The sequence below is a fragment of the Thermobia domestica genome, chromosome 16 (genome assembly GCF_964235325.1).
Source record: "Thermobia domestica chromosome 16, izTheDome1.hap1.1, whole genome shotgun sequence".
Lineage (NCBI taxonomy): Eukaryota > Metazoa > Arthropoda > Insecta > Zygentoma > Lepismatidae > Thermobia > Thermobia domestica.
Window position 1 is genome coordinate 42,239,071 of NC_137469.1, and position 21,370 is coordinate 42,260,440.

General features: G+C 34.9%; 1 protein-coding gene across 2 annotated transcripts; it reads left to right on the forward strand.

Annotated features, from left to right (window-relative positions):
- The first annotated feature begins 16,947 nt into the window (after nucleotides 1–16,947).
- On the forward strand, nucleotides 16,948–20,602 carry LOC145673047 (uncharacterized). 2 transcript variants are annotated; one of them, XM_081742384.1, is made up of 2 exons: nucleotides 16,948–17,035; nucleotides 18,654–20,602. In XM_081742384.1, exon 2 carries the CDS (start codon nucleotides 18,654–18,656, stop codon nucleotides 20,502–20,504), a length of 1,851 nt encoding a protein of 616 aa, XP_081598510.1. In that variant the 5' UTR covers nucleotides 16,948–17,035; the 3' UTR covers nucleotides 20,505–20,602. The 2 variants fall into 2 exon arrangements, with proteins under 2 accessions (XP_081598510.1, XP_081598511.1); XM_081742385.1 differs by having other exon boundaries at nucleotides 16,971–17,073.
- Nucleotides 20,603–21,370: the final 768 nt, after the last annotated feature.

Consider the following 21,370-nt stretch of genomic DNA (forward strand, 5'->3'; position numbering starts at 1 on the left):
CAAGTATTCTGATTTAAATATTTCTATACCGAGGCTTTCTATCTGTTGTCAATAACACACAAATCTGATGATCTTATCACAACTAATCTAAACTAACAATTAATTAACACACACACACACACACATATATATATATATATATATATATATATATATATATATATATATATATATATATATATATATATATATATATATATATATAAACATATAATTACGCATACACTTAAAAATATACACATATACATATACAAACACATATATCTATATATAAATATACAATTACCGGTACATATATACATATACACACACATACATATAGATAACTAATATTGACTAATAAATACATAAACACGCGTAAAACAATCAATATATATATATATACAACAACCATAATAAATATGTGTATTTAAGTCTTATGCCTTAAGCTTTTATAACAACCTATTCCACTGTTGGTCGATGATCAATCCTGAGTTCCAGTTCATTGCTCTATTACCCTCCATTTCTATAAACCGTGCCGTGCCTCCTTCCATATCCTGACTATGCTTCCATCTTCTTGGCCTAGAATTTTTACTTCATTCCAATTAACTGCATGTCCCGTGTCCCTTACATGTTTGTAGACCGCATTTTTGTCCCTCTAGTCTAACGTCATCCTTATGTTGTTTTATACGCTCTCTTAGTCTCCAGGAGCCAGGAGCCAATCAGAAGCAAGATGTCTCAGCTGTTGTTTGTATATAAGACTGTACTACCATGAGCAAAATAAATGACGCGTCTCTTTATTTTGAAGTTTTTTGAAAGTATCTCCGTTTTCTTTATATGTTCGAAATTTCGAAAGGTTTCCCCAGCAGGACAGGTTAATAACAAACCCGTTTTTAATATTTGTGTTAGATATTAGCTTAAAATAAAGAAATTAGAAGCAAAAAACATTAAATCGACAGAAATCTCGAGAATTACCAACTCTGCTAAAGTGGGAAATTTTCAAGAACACGAGGGAATTCTGCATTTCAACACGAAGCAGCGACATCTATGTCATTGAGAAAAATGTGGATTAAATCTACAAACTAAACTTTTAACGAACATTTCTAGTATGTCTTATTATATGCATTATCTGCAAACTCCAAATATATGAATATATGCTAAGTATTAACATAAAGATAGAGCAAAAAGTGGAAATTATCTATGTAAAAGGACGAATTGGTAGGACGATCGTAATGAAATATCGTCTTTACCGGAACAGGCTCAGTTCACGTAAAAAAACAAATAGCTCAGTTAGTTAAAGCAATGAGTCTGTATGCTGAAGGTAGCGGGTTCGATCCCATGGAAGTGCCGTTGTCATTTTTATCTCTACACTACGGTTATTTTATTTTTTTTTTATGTGGGAAATAATTAAATTGTAACGTATGTGTAAAACTCATGACGATACCAAAAAAAGAAAAAAATGCCGTTGTCGCACTTGCATTAGCGTCCCTAATTTTGTTTGCAAACAGTTTCGTAATTATTTCCCCTGTGCTCACTGCTCACCATATGCTCGCTGGCGCATAACGAATGTTTCCCAGTAAATGTTAATTCTAATTTGGAGAATTTTATAAAGTTTCACAATATTTCTCACTAGATACTCTTCTATCTAAGTGTTTGGATATTTTGATAACAGATTTCCCTATTAAATGTTTAATTTTCCCTAGATGTTTAATTATGGAAAAGTTTTACAATGTATTTGTATTGAATTGAAATTGTTTTGAATTTACTACATAAGGTAAGTAGACCGAAGGAGGAGAACTCAAGTAATTGATATTCTACATAAAAGCAACCTATTGTAGAATGATGATGCTTCTTACCTTCAGCACATAATCTTTACGTTAGAGAGTCAGACAGAGAAATATCCTGGTTTTTCCTCCTCTATGACCACCCATCTTAAACCTCTACATATCATTGTTCGTCTCACAAAATTTCGGTGCTCCAAAAAAATTCAAATAATAATAATAATAATAATAATAATAATAATAATAATAATAATAATAATAATAATAATAATAATCCTGAATATGCCATCCTTACATAATGTAAGGATATCTTAGTTTCCTAGTTTAAATCTTAAATATCTTAGTTTAAAATGCTTTCTTTAGTACTTATTTGAGCAACCATGTAGGAGGGGGTACGACTTTTTATTTTGCCCCTCTCATTTCAGTACCCTTCCAACAGAAAGTAATTTTTGATAAGCAGGACAGACAAAATGAATAAGAAATATATTTACAGCATCCTCTCCCCTTTCATGATTGGAATATCACGTAATATTTTTTATTCTACGAAAGATGGCCCTGTGCGGTTAGGGGTAGGTAACTAAAAAAATACCTAATATATAGCGCCCCTTGATTGTAATATTACCGCTTCTTTATTTGTACGAGGGAGCCCCTACACAATCAAGGGTGACAAAAAGAATAGGAAGAGTGTCTATTGATTCCAGTGGTGGATCCAGCACGAACTCCTGGGGGAGGGGAGTTGAAGTGAAACATCCTTTTAATGATGTGAAGCTGTCACAAATTACACTTAACTAAACTAAACAATAGTGGGGGGAACCGGAACCCAGTCAGTTTAAATTGATGTAAAAGTTTAATTTTTGGCTTCATATTAAAAGTTGTGGTTTCAAATGAGAATTTCAGTCCAAGTGGTCAATCATCAAATCTCGTGGGGCTCTTCAGTGTAGGCTAATACGGCCCCCTTATGAGAAAAGGCAAAATTATTAACATGTTTATAACTTTCGAATTTTTCGTCTATTTTAAAGAAATATTTTACTTCGTATTAAAGTGTTGGTTCCAAATGACAAATTCAGTCCGAGTGGACAATGATCAAATCTCCGGGGGGGGGCTCTTCAGTATAGGGGGCTACGGCTCCCTTATAAGAAAAGGCAAAAATATGAAAATGCTTATAACTTCCGAATTTTCCGTCTATTTTAAAGAAATTATTGGCTTCATATTAAAGCCTTGGCTTCAAATGACAATTTCAGTCCGTGTGGACAATGATCAAATCTCGGAGGGCTCTTCGGTGTAGGGGTTTCGGCTTCTTTATGGGACAAGATTCACGTAGTTGATATTGCAAAATTGTTTTGTATATATAAGTGGAAACTTGCACCATTTGGTTAATTTTACCTCTTATGTTTTGCAGATTCATATTCCAAGCAATAGTTACTTCGCAGAGCTAAAAGAAGGCACTTACTAGTTTCATTAAAATGAAATGTCTTTTATGAGAAGTTCTCATGGAGTCGACGAACGAATAGGCACCCAAACGTTGGTTAAGTCGGACGGTTGAAACCCGTTGAGCTCGCTACAATTATTATTATTATTATTATTATTATTATTTTTATTATTATTATTATTAATAATAATAATAATAATAGAGCATTCACCTTTGGTGCATGGGGTCCGTGGCTCGATTCCACTTCAGCGCCAAGTGAAATTTGAGGTGGACAAATACCGTGTGCATGGGTATGTGTTTTCTTGAGATTTTCCATTTTCCTCCCACTTTCTTCATTTCACCATTTCATTCATCATCATTCTCCCTTAGCGTAGGTGCACAATCGACCAACGTTAAACTAGATATTGCAATTTCAATAATAATAATAATAATAATAATAATTAATTCAACTGAAAGGACTGTAATTTATGTGGACAGCAATTATCATAAATATGCAACCATTATAAAAACAATGCTTTGAGTAGAAAGATAATCCTTTCCAAGTGTTAACGAATGCGCACGAGATAAGACATGTCTCGAGAAAGAGACAAGACGCGCTTTGTGACATCCAAGATAATACGAGGCAAATGTTTTGGACACGAGATAGCTTGTAAAATGTCTCGTCTTGTCTGGAATGTCTCGAAAACAAAAGTCTAAGTTTTAATATTATCTTTCAAGATCTATTCTCTCAGAAGTAGTTCTCTGCCTTAAAATTAATAACGGCATTTGTGATTTAAAAAAAGATAAACACTGCCTAAAGTTAATAGTTAACTTTTCGAAAAGAAGCTTCATTAAGGGTGAACCTGAAAGATGTCCACAAACTTCGGGAGGTGATTCGTGACATCAAAAGGAGACAAATGGTTCTCTTGCAGTTTTCGAATTCAGCTTCGTTGTCGAGATACAGGGTTGCCAACTGGTCGTGTTTGAGAAACTCACTGAGAATAAATTCAAGTCCAAGAATAAACTACTACTCATATATTTTTCAGGTCAATTGACTTATACCATGTTGTAAGGTCAAATATTTATTTATGAAGTGTGTACAAAATTCGCCAGGGTCTTTTCTGAGAAAATCGTCGAGAAAAAGTCACCTCCAAGAATAAACTACCCCTTGTAAATTTTTCTAAGAGAAATATCTGATACTGCAATATAGGGTTGTTAATTAAATATTGATTAATGAAAAATAAACAAAATTGTTAAAACCATTTTTGAGAAAATAGCGTTTTTCGATTTTCGGCTGTTTGTAAACCACACTTATTTTAGGTGGTAGGAAAAAATGGAAAAGCTCCTGTAAGAATACTAAGTAAACCCTAAGTTTAAAATTTGGTGTAGATAAGTTGAACGGTATGGCCTCTAGGCGAGTGCATATAAAAGTGTGCCGAACGGACGGACCGGAAGGACGGGTGTCGAAAAGTCACATTTTCGGTATGTAGACGCCATGAAACATGTAAATCCGTTGAAATCTGAATTTGATATTATTTTCACAATCACTATATTTTCTTCTCTCTTTTGTCGCTCGAAAAAGAAAAGCCTAAGTTTACCACAAAAAGCTAGGGAGTTTCTCAAAAAATATTCAATTACAGGGCCACCGCACTAAACTTTTTCAATTCAATTTCTTAACTGTGTTAGGCCGCAGTTGTTACTGGAGTGTGTATTTGGATAATACGAATAAAATTATCGTATTATTCAAATACATCGAATGTCAGATTATCGAATAAAAAACTTCGATTGAAGAAAATCCACACTACAAAACTAACTCACACTTTGAGCACATTTTCATTGGACATATAATAGACCAATTAATGCAATCATTGTTTATGAAATATGAAAAAAATCAAATGAGTCACTTTGGGAAAGTCGTTCAAAAAGAACACGTCAAGAGTAACCTACCTCTTGTGAATTGTTTCGAACAATGAGTTAAGATATACTTTTGGTTATTAATGAAATATTTATTTGCGAAATTTGAACAAAATCGCCTGTCGTTCGAGAAAATTGTCGGGGAAATAACCTTGACCCCAAAAATAAACTATCCGTTGTAATTGTTTTTCATAGAAATGACTTATACTAAAATATAGGGTTATTAATGAAATACTTATTTATGAATTATCAATAAAATTGTCCGAGTAATTTTTGAGAAAATCGTGAGGAAAAAATAACTCCCCGAATAAACTATCTCTTGAGGATTCTTTCAGGGTAAGCGAGTTATTCCATATTACTATGTTTTTAATGAAATATTTATTTCTGAGTACGAACAAAATTGCTTGACTCATTTTTGAGAAAACCGTGGAGAAAAAACACCCCCAAGAGTAAACTACCCCTCGCATATTTTTTCAGGACAAACGAGTTTTGCCATATTGTTCGGTTATTAACGAAATATTTATTTTTGAAATATGAATAAACTCTTTTGAGTCATTTTTGAGAAAATCGCCCAGACAACACTCCACCAAGAATAAACTACCCCTCGCATTTTTTTAGGACAAACGAGTTATGCCATATTGATAAGTTATTAATGAAATCTTTATTTATGAAATATGAACGAAAACATTTGAGTCCATTTTGAGAAAATCACTGAGAAAAAACTCACCCCCTTAGTATAAACTACCCCTTGTAGATTTTTCTCAGATAAATGCCTTATACCACAAAATAGGGTTGCTAATTAAATATTGATTTATAAAAAAAGAAAGAAAACAAGATCGTTAGAGCCAGTTATGAGAAAATATCTTTTTTCTATTTTCATCGTACAGGAAACTACCCTTGTTTTGGGAGTAGGAGGGAAATAAAAAAAACTATAGGAAATACTATGAAAATCTTAAACTAAAATTTGGTGCAGATAAGTTGAACGGTATGGCCTCTAGGCGAGTGCACAGAAAAGTGTAGCGAACGGACGGACGAACAGATAGACATGTATCGAAAAATAACTTTTTCGGTGTTAGGGGCTATAATACGTGTAAATTCGTTGAAATCTCAAATTTGATTTTTTTTCGAACACCATACTTTCTTCTCTCATTTGTCACTTCAAAGTAAAAGGAACTCAGAACTACAGATAAAAGACACCTACTTTTACACATAGACATTATTTATTGATTTAAAACTGTTTTGGTTTGTGTCATTTCACTTCCAATTGAAAGGTTTTACAATGATTAACGGCATACCAATGACGAGACGGAAGTTTTCAGGAAGTAAATGCATTCAGAAGTCTAGATTGCATTACAGCTATCAGCCTGTTTTTATTTCTGCAATTAACAGCTGTAATTTCGTCCAAACGCTACATGAAATAATTTTTGGTTGACGTCATTGTGTTACTATTTTAGTATTGTTCTCTTCAGACTTGGTTGAAGTTTTGTCTTAACGGTTATACATTTTTTTCTTATTTCATCGTTACACATAAGAATAAAATGTTGTGGTGACTGGATAGATTCGAACCTACGAACATTGAGTTTTTATTCTTCAAACAATTTACCAATGGATCAAGCTTTGTCCTCACGTTAACGTACGGTTACAGGATTTATTACGATTTAAATAAAATGGCTGGCTGTTAGAGTTTCCTGCCCAAATATTTCGATAAAAAATTTTCATTGCTTCGTACATTGTTTAGATACACATTTTAGGAGAGTGAATTTTGGTGTATATAATAATTTCATGCCAGATAAAAGCTGGATAAGTTTTAATAACATGTTTTATATGTAGTTCTCAATAATAGACTTGTTGTTCGGGATGACGTTCCAAGGTTTAGCATTGACTAGCAGTTTTTGCTATTAATATCCCTTCTAGCAATATTGGCAGTAGACAAAAGTTAGCCCGTGTTAAAGCTTTTTGCTCCTAATTTAGTTATTTTACTTTATTATTTAACGAATATATTGAAAATTGTCAGAGACACGTATGCAGTAATTTATTTCGGGAGGGGTCCGACTTCAATATTAGGATAAATTATAATAAAATTTTAAAAGATAATCCCCAAAATTAGGCTAAATTTACACCCCTAAATGCGTTCTTGTTTGTCAGTAACAGTTCCTCATTTTGAAACCCTCAAAAACTTCGGATAGACTATATAAAGGAAAACGAGTTATTTTCGATGAAATATCACTTCAAGGAGACGCGTCAGTTTTATTGCACAGTGTGGTATCCCACGTTCACAATGGCAAGAGTTTCTTTCCTCTGATTCTCTGTCATTGTGCTCTATCGAAAGGTTAGGTTTGTAACATATTACTCCTACGAACAAGCATGACTGGCAGATAGGAATACTGAACACAACTCCAGAGAAATGCATGCTGGAACTTACGTTTATAGCTACGCTTTGGTGATTTGCCCTCAAGGTCAATCGAGTGGTAATTCAGTTTCGTCTCTGTTTTTAAGCCATGTTCGTATTACTTCGAACAGTTTTGATAATGAAAAGCATGCCTCTTAATATAACAGACTTCTTTCGCGTAAGAAATCGAAACTCAGTTAGTCAGAGCAACTAGTCTGTAAGAATTAGGTTGTTAGTTAGTTAGGAGCCCAGTACGAGTAAAGGTTTTTATTACTATTGTTTTTATCTTTTTTATGTGAGGAAAAATCAAATTGTGACATCGCGATATCAAATGTATTTGATTAGGTAGCTTTGTCTTACCTAAACTTTAAACATCAGTAACCGTCGAAATTATTTCACTAACCGATCACTTACTGAACATTTCAAACACGTCAAACCAGTGGCATAACATGAAGGTTAACCTCTCCTCCGCAGTCCTTAGTTATGCGTCCGTACTTTCAAGGGCGGACTAAGGGCCGGGCGACTGCCCGGGGTGCCAGAGAAAGAGGGGCACCAAAACGAGCCTCAAAAAGTAAATTTTACAATGTGCTTTCTACTGACGTTTTTGGTTTATATTCTTGTAAAGTAGTGTCAATTATATGATCTTTTTACATTTCACTATGGAAGAAGAGAGTTTCATAGTACTAAGGGGGCTGTATCGAAAAATTGAGAGATGGCATGTAGAATAAAGAGTGCCGGGAATTAAATATTGTTTGTTTGTTTGCTTGAGTTTAGCGTTCCACGTTTATGCCTTAATGGGCAAGGGAGATGTGGATACTAATTATAGTGGAATCCGAACCACTTTTATAGTTCAACAGTAATCCACCGGGAATTGGACCCGGTACCACAGAGGGCAGGCGTGCTAGCCACTAGACCAGAGGGGGTGGAGTTGGTATTGTTTATAGCGGGCCATATTCTTTGTGAAGTTTTCCTAGGTAATGGATTTCTTTTTGAAAATGGGTTTAAAACAGGGGCGTCATTTAGGGAGGGCAGGGAGGGGCATTTGCCCCCCCTGAGTTTGAGATGTATATAGATTTTATCATTAGAATAGTAGTAAATCAGTGAAAAACGCGAAATTTTACTTATATCAAGAGGTCTTGCCCCCCCCCCCAAAGCAAAATCTGAAATGACGCTCCTGGTTTAAACTATTAAAAACACTATGATAAAATGTAAAATATAGGCTACTACTAGGGGAAGGGCGCCAAAAAGTCACTTTGCCCGTGTGAAAATTTGGCCTGCTCCGCCCCGGCGTACTTTCTGTATATTTTTTGGCCTTGCAGCTTGTGCGGTCCCCACGCCACATTGTTGCGGGGGCCTATTTACGCCTACCTTTCGAACGTAATTCAATAACTGTTTAAGAAATTCTACCATCAGCGTGGAAACGGGAATATATTTTTCTAATAGTCCCATAGAACTTTCACTCAGAACGCCAGATGCAATTTTTCAGAGTGGGCTCTGGCTCATATTCAGGAATAATAATAATAATAATAATAATAATAATAATAATAATAATAATAATAATAATAATAATAATAATAATAATAATAATAATAATAAATATGAATGTCTTTGGAGAGCCGAAATTATGTGACACGAATCATTATAGATAGAGCTTTAAGATGAGTGGTCATAGGGGAGGAAAAACAGGATTTTTCTCTCTCTGACTCTCTAACGTTAAGATTATGTGCTGAAGGTAAGAAGCATCATCATTCTACAATAGGTTGCTTTTACGTAGAATATCTATTACTTGAGCTCTCCTCCTTCGGGCAACTTTGCTTATGTAGTAAATTCAAAACAATTTCAATTTAAGACAAATATTTATAGAGAAAATTAAACATTTAATAGGGAAATCTGTTATCAAAATATCCAAACTTTTTTTTTTTTTTTTTTTGGTATCGTCATGAGTTTTACACATATGTTACATTTTGATTCTTTCCCAAATAAAAAATAAATAAAATAACCTTAGTGATAAAAATGACAACAGTACTTCCACGGGATTCGAACCGTCTACCTTCGGTATACAAACTCGTTGCTTTATCTAACTGAGCTATTTGCTTTCTTACGTGAACTGAGCCTGTACCGGTAAAGACGATTTTTCGTTACGGTCGCGCTACCAATTCGTCCTTTTCCATAGATAATTTCCACTTTTTGCTCTATCTTTACGTTAATACTTAGCATAGATTCATATATTTGGAGTTCACTGATAATGCATGTAGTAAGACATATTAGAAATGTGCCGTTAAAAGTTACGTTTGTAGATCTAATCCACGTCTCTCTCAATGACATAGATGTCGCTGCTTCGTGTTGAACTGCAAAATTCCCTCGCGTTCTTGAAAATTTCCCACTTTAGCAGAGTTGGTAATTCTCGAGATTTCTGTCGATTTAATGTTTTTTGCTTCTAATTTCTTTATTTTAAGCTAATATCTAACACAAATATTAAAAACGGGTTTGTTATTAACCTGTCCTGCTGGGGAAACCTTCCGAAATTTCGAACATATAAAGCAAACGGAGATATTTTCAAAAAAACTTCAAAATAAAGAGACGCGTCATTTATTTTGCTCATAGTAGTACATTTCTCCTGTATCTTATAGTGTCTGATGAAGCCAAAGTGTTAGTTGGCGAAACTGTAACACGTATGTAGTTTTTTTTTATGTGAATATATTGTTTTGCTCAGTAAATAGCTTGTTTGTGTTTAAGTCTATACAAAGCAAAACTTCTACGTATGGAAAAATACTAAAATTCTTGTTTCGTCTTTCCTTTATAAGCAGCAATCTTGAAGAAAGTCACATTAGTAAAAATTAAAAATGATATCAGTACAATTTCAAGCTAAAAAACTTACCTAACATACTAATCCTTGTATATGTATTAAATAAATACATAAATAAAAAAAAACAGATTGCAAATTGGAACAGTACTAATCTAGAAAAATTAATCCAGAAAATCTTTCTAGAGCAGGGTTCTTCTTGGTATAACAATAGATCATTATTTGACGCAAGTGCTTAGAATTTCGAACTTCTGGAACTTTGATCTAGGATAGGGAAGGAAGTATTTTCATATGTAGTTCATATTTTTATATCAAGACCTTAAATTTCTAGATTTGCTTCTAGTCGAAGATCTTAATGTAAAGGTTAAGAGAAGCTGTTTGCGGAAGACACGACATGTTTGATAATACGCAATGCTCCTGTAGTTCTAGGTTTTTCCGAGAGTTAATAGCAGCATAGGGATGCAATACAATTTATGAACTCATTGAAGTGATCCAGGGAAATGATTCTTTGTATTAAATATAGCGTCCTTCGTTTGTAACACTGAATAATTAAATATGATAATATAAGTTTTATTTAAAGTGTGGGTTTAGAACATGTAATAATCTGACATTTGATAAAAATTGAAGTGCTATTTGAAAATATGTGTTAGATTGGCAATATTGCTAATCGTGATATTGCCAAGTATGTTATCATACATAGTTTCAGCATTTTTATCAACCGGTTTAAAAATTACAGTGTCGTTCCATGGCGGATCCCGCCACTGAACAGCTCACTGTGGTTTTCATCCAATCAATAAACATAATCGAATTATTGTCCGTAATTCGAGCCAGTCAACAAGAATCAATTCAACACAGCAAAAGATTAACGAATTCATTCAACAATGGATGAGTCAAGTAATTTTGTACCTTTAAAGTGCAAAGTTTCAAACACAGTTGCTTTTAGGGAAAGAAATCCTAGGCCAGAATATGATTCATATGCATTTTCATGAAATAAGTTTGATAACGTAAATCATTTCACTAAGCAGCCTTTTCTAAATACAAAACAACTACATAGAGAAATTTTAAAATTTTCCTTGATTTTCGGAATATTTTAATTTCTTTCAACGGGTTAGAACTGATAAGTAGCCTTAAAAAAACAAATTTAAAATAAGACATCCCTTAAAAGTGACAAAATTACGAAGAAGAAGAAGAAGAAGAAGAAGAAACGGTTCACAAACAACACGACCCGCTCGGGAGAGTAATACTCCCGGAAGTACGCTTTTTTCGCGCGCTACTCTAGCCAGCTGTTTTACGCGCTATCCTAGTCAGTTGTTTTAAGATGGTCACAAAATCTATATCATTTAGTACAAGGGGAACAAAACGAGCCTTATATCATGGAGTACAAGGGCAACAAAACGAGCCCTGCGGGGCTTCTAACCCGTTCCTACTACTACTACTTATCTGCACAAAAGTAAGTAAATCACATTTTTGAGTATTATTTTCGTATTATTTTAATTTAAAAAGTGTTCTAAAAATGTAAAAAAAAATGTTTAAAAAACCCCTCGGGCCGGGTTTGAACTCACACGCGAAAAGAGATTCTCGTTACTAGCATATAGCGCTAGCCCACTCGGCCACGAGAACCGACAGAAACACTCGTCTGAATTCTGCTATTTGAATGCAATGTGGCAAGACATAGATAACGCCAACAAATCAGAACTGTGTTTTCCGTTCCTACTTCCGGGAGCATTACTCTCCTGAGCTAGTCCTCAAACAACAAACTAACTTTCCTTTTACACAATATAGAAAGGTTCCATTCATTCTAGGATTGTTATGCGTTTCGAATTAATGAGGGGGAAGCAGAGGCGGACTGGGAGTACAAGAGCCCACCCGGGGAATGATGCCTTTACCGAGTTGATCTGGAGTGTAGATTGCCTCTTTTAGCCTCTTTTTGTTCTTTCTATTTTACTTCGTCCTTTTCGGGGGTGTTTTACCTCCCACTGTTATGCCGATGAGGCCAAAGGAGATGGTGATGATGAGAAATTAGTGAAATGGTGAAATGAATAAAGTGGGAGGAAACGGAAGAACCCCGAGAAAACCCAAGAGCATGGTGTTTGTCTACCACAAAGTCCACACGGAGCGAAAACACCAAAGGAAAAGTGTGTTTACATGGATAATAGTTGCGAGAAAGGGAAAGATAGTCATTGACGACAAAGAAAGAAGAGACCAAATGAGAGTCCGTGCCACCTACTATGTGTCCTGTTTGCAGACTGAAAATACGCGAGAAAACTCATTAGCTAATATCTGCGTTATCAGTGAAGTAGTCAAGTAAGATAGAGTGGTTGGTAGGAAGGTTAATGTGCCCTTGATGGGTGAGCCACTGTTGAGGAAGTGCTAAAAAAATGACAAGGTATACTCTAATTCATCATTTGGAAAAGTTATTTCTTCTTGTGGACAAGAATATGAATCCCCAGGTTGTTGTGTCATTATTAGTGCTTCTAGTTTGGGACGTGCGACAATAATCCCTGTACAGAAGATCAGCAATGTGGTTTTTAGTGAATATTGATATAGGGGTCGAAGAATATCAAACGTTAGAGATAAATGATAGCGTGTCAGGTGAAAACATCTCTTGTGACTTCATCACACTCCTATAGATACTCTTTACATCAACTGTCTTTCATAGATTGGTATGTACCTTTATCAGCATACTTGCTTATGTGATTATATATGTTATAATTTCTTTTCTTTGAGAAGAACCACGTCGTAATTGTATCTGTAATCCCTAGGCTTTCTTTGTGTCGGGTGTTTTAACATGACAACTATCCATCTTTATTTAACGCTGAAATATTACAAGATCTTTGCATGTGCAAATTCTCTTTGTATTTTTTTTTTCTAGGCGTGCATCCTGTTCCAACATTATTCCGACAAGTTATTCCGACGTTTGTTCAAATATCCTCTCACAACTTTCTTGCATGTTACTTCTCAACTCATAATAAAGTTACTACAAAATGGTTAATACTAATGAATTCCTGGTAAAATTTCAGTGCTATTTCATATGCAACATGATCCACTTTCTCTTTTACATTGTGAATCCGAATTCAAGATGGCCACTCATTACGTTAATTACACGTATCGCAGATCTTATCATGCATCTACTACTAAACATTTGACCTTAATTTCTGTGGCCATTCACGCGTAGGATGAGTGATTCCTTAGCTTTCTGTGTTGCTGGGCCCTATGGTCGGCCATATTTCTTCCGGCTCTCCTGCTTTTTCATGTTGTCCTCAGCCGCTATAAATTTGCATATATACACTCATGTCCAAAATGATTGTCGCATATCTATAACTGTTTTCTTGTGAAAATATAATTTGATAATGATTTTGTTCGGTACTTTTAATACTGTTGCTATGTGTATAATCGGGAAATGTATATTTGTGGTAAATTTTATAGAAAAAGAATTATAAATACTTAAATTAGAATGAGTAAAACAAAATGACAAAAAAAGTTTTATTTTCGTTTTATTGTTCTTATTTACTGCTCTTTTGACATGAAATTTGTCACATACGTGTCTTTGTGGATTACACACATGCTAACATTATAAGAAATACCGTGCGAATTCGTTATCAAATTATATTCCTGCAACAACATATTTATAGACGTGCGACAATAATTTTGGACATGAGTGTACAGTTTCACACCCTTATCATATCTGATACATGTCGTCCGGCAACTCGAGTGCTCCATTCGGACCCTTCCCTGGTGGGAATTGTGTTTACTTAGCTATAATGGAGAAGCCAGACAGAGTGCGTAACTAGAGGCGGGTGTCCGGGGGAAGACCACCCCAACATCTTCTTACCTCAATTGCTTGAAAACGCTCACCTTTGAGTCTAGTTTTTTTTTCTTGCATTATGTTATACTCGTCATGTAGTTCAAAATAAGCAAGAGAAAAATATATATCGCAGTCTTCACGTTTTCGAGATATGCGAATGCGCACAAGTATTTGCGCATTCTGCGCAGTTCTGCTCTGGTGCAGACAATTCGTTTTAATTTCATTTTAAAGCTATCATGTATCTATTATGCCTTGCAAAGTTTGCTTGATCTCGGTGGAGCCGTTCTCGAAATATCACGACAAATGTCATCTTTAATGAATCGACTGTATCTGAGAAACTACAGCTTTTTCGACAAATTCCTGCTAATTATATTAGTTTTGCAAGGTGTTCTATTAGTCTACCAAGTTTCATCAAAATCGGTTATTGTGGTCCAGACACCTTGTGGATGTGTCACACAGGCCCTTTCTTCCTTAGTCCAATATTAAGGCTGCTAGTTAAGAGTTACCTCTTCTTGTTGAATGCATTCTAATATAATATGTTAGGTTTAGATTTTTGATAACGCCCTATAACCATGTTAACACACATAAATCATCGTGGCAGCACTTAAATTTATTTCAAAATAAAATAAACGATTGAAAAAGTGCAGAGAACAGCTATGACATTCATTATTGACAAGCAAGTTTATCTGTAGAACAATATTTCTATGAAATTATCATACTTTCCTTTCGCACAATAGTTCTCTGATAGGTGTAAATTGGCTGCGCATGAGAATGAAAGAAAAATGTTTCTTATTTTGGCGGAAGTGTTTTTTTTTAACATAATGCTAATAGAAGTAATATGCTATCTATCCTCTTCCAATGCACTGTCATCCTCAAATGAGCGACGATTTGACCGACTTCTTATGCAAGTTAGGGTAGGGACATGCCGAAGATACCTCGCGATCGATGTCGAGGTTTAAGTCGCGGTCGCACCCTCGATACTGGCGCAAACCCACATATTCAAATGAGTAAGCGCATGCTGAAGATGTACGCTACATTGCGACCTAGAGGTCGACCGCGAGGGTGAATTAATGGTCGCGATGATGAACAACTGAGTTTGTTTTTACATCGATGTTCAGTGAAGCATCGCTGTGGTTCGTGTTCTCATTAGCTCTCCCTGAAGCGTTACACGGAATAAAGTCTTCATTTGCTTAGAATTTCCTCTTCAGAGGATTGTGTGTGTGTCTATGCTCGAGAGGTTTTGCTGCACTGTCATTTTTGATTATGAAAGACATATTAATAGAACTAATGAGGAATGTTTCAGCAATACGAAATAAGAAACACAAACATCATAATAGGCACGTTTTAAACAGAGAATGGAAGAAAATAGCAACTGAAATGGGAATGTCAGTTATTTATTTGAGAATTATACTGTAGCTTAGTATTATACGTACAAGACAGTGGTGGTCACAGGGAGGGGCTTTCGGGCTGAAATCCGTAAATTGTAGAAGTTTAAAAAAAGCTACTGTTAATCATATATATGCTTAAAAACTCCACGCCCCACCAATTCCGAGATTAGTAAAAAGAGTTTCTTCTAAATTCGTTTTTGATATAAAGTAAAGAAATAACTGTAAAGGCTGACACACATCCATGGAGAAAACGTCGAATAATGGAATTTCAGTGCCGAAACTTCATTTGTTGCAGTTAATACCCCCTCCTCTCGAAACCTGAAGATATACCTGATTTATTTATTTATTTATTAAATTTTACTGGGAAACGATTTCTCGCCTGAGTGCTGAAAGAGGGCATTTTCTTCACAGAAAATTGAATAAAAGGTAAAAGTATTTGATTTAGAATATTGATAGAGATGAACAAGAGATGTCCCTACCCTTAGAGTTATTAGCTTTGACAACAATCAACAAGATATAGAAGAGCTTCTCGTGAATGAATCAGACAAGAAGTTGGTAAGCACAGACTTAGATTTCCATCTAGAGCATAGAGCAATTTTTCAGTGTTTGATTAAAAAAATAAAAAATAAAATAAAATAAAGCGAAATATACCGAGGAAAAATATGTATATATAACTGCAATAGAGTTCGATTTCCGGTGGGGGCACTCGGTCGAAAAAGTGTAAAAAGCTTTTTGAGGATAGCCATCCTGAATGAGGTTTTCCTCATTCACATCAGGCAAATGCTGGGGTGGTACCTAACTTATAAGTCCCACGCCGCTTCCTTCCTTCCCTTTCCCTGGATAGTGTATACTCGCCGAGGGACGTCATCCCTCATACGTGACGAGATAAATGGCAATAGCTGCCAAAAGTCCAGAAATCTAAATCCTAAATCCTAAGAAATAACTGTGATACTAGTGATCTAAACCTTTTGGCTGACTACTGTGATTAGATTATTGTGTCTGACTATCAGGAAAGACAAACAAAATGTCGATAATTTTCTGGCTCTATAAAAGAAGAAGAAATAACTAGTGATATTACAAAATGAAATATTTTCAGTGTACATCCTACGGCTGTGCCATTTAGATTAAAGGAGATGGATTGTTAATGAAAAGAAACACTTATGAAATAATTTATGTAATGAGCATGAGGAAGGAAACCGTTCCCCTCTGTGAGATAAAAAAAGACACTTACATAAAAGACAAGACAATTACATAGAAATACCTAGACTTGCGGCAAATATGAGGAGTAGTAGATAAAAGCTTTATGTTTAAAAATGTCATTTCTGTCTCATATTGGTGTCACCTTTTTCTATATTAAAACACTATAATTGTAAGATTTTCACCGAACATCCTTTGGAAAATATTGCTGTAGAGTTGCATAGATATATCTCAACAAAGATTTTGTAATAATCAATGATTAAAAAAATAAATGAATGTAACCGTCGATTTTACTTGCTTTGTTGCAAATCATGATTTTTGATTACAATGTCTGCGAAGAAATCATCTTGTGATAAGACTCTAAAGGAAAGGTAACTTACAACTGTTAATATTCAACTGTTCTTTTTTGGTAAGAAAATGAGTCCAGTATAGACTGTAATCCACTGTAGTTCCAGCAGTTAGAAAGTGTTAAAAAATTACATTACATTATTTTAGCTTCCTTTATATTCATGAATATTCATATACAATCTCCAATAATCATCAGAGAAATAATTTGCCTACTCTTTCCTGAGAAAACAACTTTATTTATACTGTACATAGTGATTAAAAAAGAAAATTTTAGTTTAGAAAACTACGTCTCAGAATCCGTTGGATAGATTACAGAATAGAATTCTTATTTAGGCAGTGGTTTCTCAAAGTGATGTCCGCATGTCCCTGATACTTTTCCCTATTTAAGAGAAAATGTAAGAAGGTTTGTGAAATTTCTAGTTGTCATACAGAAGGTACTCCGGGTTACTCTCAAATTCTCGGTCAGTTGGTCCGTTCTCTGCACAATCATCAATATTAGTAATTATTTTCCTCCTTTTTCAAAATGCTGCATCTATTCGTAACACAAAATCATCTCAGTATGTGAGTGACGTTAATTCCCAAAACTTAACAATCACCGCTCCCCTACATTCAGTACCTGTCTTTATTTAAAATGGATAGTAATCAGATGCTGAACATGAACGTCCTTCGCTCTTTATTATTGAGACAAAGGCCGTATTAAATGCGGATAAAGTTATAATTATTTATATAAATCCACAATTAACTATCCTATGTCAAGCCAATTGCTATAATTTAGGCACTACGCAACAGGAACACAGTACATAAACTACAGACAGTCGTACTTCTCAGAAGTAAAAAAATATCTATGCAGTTTGTAATTTTCAGCCAAACGGAGATAACTTACCGAATTACCCTTGTACCTTAAGGTATCTATCCGTCACCTTTCAGCCTGTGACCTCTCCTTTTCGGTGTTGCATTTGTAATGTCCAGCAGTGCAATACTTGCCTTTACATATTTAAGAGTATCATGTTTACACCTATAAATAAGCCTGTTTGTGGAAAATAAGAGTGCCCATAATTACCTTACTTGGCAGTTAATAACATGATACTTTACCTGAACATTTCTATTTCCCTTTAAGGAAAAACAAAAAAAAAAAAAACACTTGCATAAGTTTCTAAGCTGTATAATCTACCGAATTCGAAGGAGCAAGGGTTTGGTTACATTTAAAACAAATTTCTCTATATTGCTAAATAAACAAACACGATTATTTGATTAATAAGCGTCTTAATAACAAAAGTCTAACTTAGAACTTATCGATCGGCGCAAACGAACGGTTCTTGATTCGCAGTTAAGATGTCCTAGGATTAAATACCGTGGCTAGAGGTCTCAGTCCTACCAGTGAATACTAATGCGTGATGTGTGAAATATAATAATATAATTACAAATGCTAATTATTTTGATGAGTTGGAAGAATGTAATTACTTGTTACTATAGGTCTTACCTCATTTGTAGGAATAACAGGCAATATGATAAATAAAGAAACAAAATGGGTAATACATCTTCTTTTCTCTAAAATCTTGGTAATATATTTCTTTAAAGTGTGCCTACGCTTCAGCACATACTTATATTAATAAAACTCACCGGAATCCTCTTTCTTTTCAGATGTCCCTTTCAGGCATGGAACAAGGGACATTATGTTGGAACAAAACCTTAGAAGAATTTCCACAAATTCTCAACAATATCATCACAAGTACCTTGTTTGTTAGGACTCACAGAATCGAAAACAAGTTTTTCTCCAACAAATACAATGGACAGTTAACAAAATACAATTGTCCACAGAAGCACAGTCTAAACACCGTAACCAAGATGAACAAATGGAAATCGATTACATGTAATACTTTTCCAGCTCAACCCGATGAAGTAAAGAACGAGGATCCACAACAATGGCCCAACTATGATACATTTCCAGATACTGAACCACGTTTTATTAGTTTCTCGATCAACAGCAAGTTAATACGTAAAGTTCTACTTGAGAAACTCAACTTGAATAACGTTGTGTACGTTAGCTGTTTCAGTTCATTTAGCTTAATCTATCACCATTTACACAAACGTTACAACACTCTTAATCAGAACTGGCACAATTTATGCTTATCTGCAGGGCAATATTTCCATAATTTTGTAAAGTACGATGTTGATAAAACCAAAGAACTTAACAGGATTAACCATTGCACCAAGAATCTAATACTACCTCTACCACCACCATCGACTCAACAGAAATGCGGCAGTAGTATATGTCGAACAACTAACGGGTCGTCTTTGAAAGATACCCTTCGGCGTGCAATATCAACTTCACAAGAAAACCAAGTACCGGCACATAATGATAAACCAACAACTGATCTGAAAACCATACCTCTGATAAATTGTTCCAAACATTTAAGTTGGTTAGTATTTTTTGGTATGGTTCTTGGAACCGCTACTGATGCGCAAGAAGCTATGAACGAAAGGTCAGAGCAAACAGCTACAACTGAAACATCAGAACCAGCCTCGAACGATCTTCCTTCTATTGTACCTTGTTTAGACGGAAGAGAGCTTGGCATTAGCCAAGAAATTGTTACGGCAGGTTTAGCTGCAATATCAGTAAAACACCCTCCATTATCGAAAGTCAAGAAAATAGCGAAGAGTAAAGTATCCTGTAAATACCTCCCAAAAGTCTCTACTTCTTTGTGTACGCAAGAATCTTGTTCGCAAGCTGGGAAGCTATCGAATCGAAACTCGTTTTGGAACGTACATCGACCGGAGTTATCAAAACTAGAAGATATGGCCAACCAGTCCGTGAGAACAATCGAAATGTTCTTCCACGAACACGTCTTAGAACATGGACGCCACTGTCGAAATTTAAGAAGTCACAGCGCTAGAATGAGCACCGAGAAGGATTCTGGTTTTGTAAAAGGTAATGGACACTCAAGTGATGAAGGTGTCAGTATCATCTGTCCCCCTCCTCCCACAGGAATGGATGATGATGACGTTCTATTACCTGAAAACCGGAATGTACGTCGACGTTCTATTGATATTGATGATGATGATTTAAGTCCAGAGAACATACTACATCACAGCACGGCTCAGTTTTGTGTTCGTCTAGGAACCTGTGACAAAGGTAGACTAACTCAAACTACATCTGTAGGTGTTATGTCGAAAAATAAACCCAATAAACCAGAAAGTGAAGAAGAAAGGAAAATATCTTTGCCTAAAGAATACGAACCGCTGCTTACCAAGGAGCTCCCGAATCTCATGAAGAAGACTCAGTCAACTGTTAAAAATGAAACTTCTAATGGCATGAAGGATGTAACCGATTTAAACATGCGTTCAACTGATGAGAATACCACGAAACCACCTCCTCTGTCAAACAAGGAAAAACGTCACCAAGATAAACTGAATCGGAAAAATTTCGGTTTTGGAAAACATAACAAAGATGATTCGAATGTTTCAAATACTAAGAAGACGAGCAAGAAGTAAATTATTTGGAGTATTTAACAATATTACAAATTTCGATGAAATTTTGCTCAATACAATGTAATTTTACACTGAACAAATAAAAATTTGCGGAAGTTAATGACAATACAGTAAAGATTTTTTCCATGTTCCCAGTTTGGTATTTTCCTAATAAATATTCTTACAAGTTAACATACGTTGCCGTCGCTATTCGTCATTGACACTGTTCTTACGCTTACTGAAATAATTATTGTTACTTCTGACTTTGCTAACCCTTTTCAGCCCGAGGCTATATGAGTCGTGGACCCATATGTACTTATTGAAGCTATAGGGCTCAAATTAGGTAATTTTAACTTTGTAGCATAACTGAGAAAAGAAGAAATCTTAAGAACATTAATACGTCCATAATCAAAAACAAAACAGGGTTTAAGTGTTCACCCACACAACTGTATAATTCACAATAATGTTTGCGTGATGTTTAAATTCGGTTAGTGACATATAGTGTTTGCAACAATTCCGAAGGGTAAATTTTAGTAGCACCTAAATTAAAAGACATGTTGTAGACTATTTCACATAAACCGCTAATTCGAACAATTAGTCCTTCCTAAAACAGCTAGTGGACAGTTAAAATACGACAGTCACAATAACCGAAATTAAGTCTACAGAATATTCTGTGTAAGGACAGCTAAAACCACAATTAGAGATTTAAAAAATAAAATAAAATAAAATAAATCCGATGACGTAGCAAAGATTGTTGCACAAGATGTTCCCAGCGCGAAAGGAAATATTCAAGTAAAGAACAAAATTGAGACAAAAGGTAAGTTACGTTTCTTGTGTGGATTCATAGTTTATCGTAATATCCAAACAACATATTCCCACCAAGAATCAAA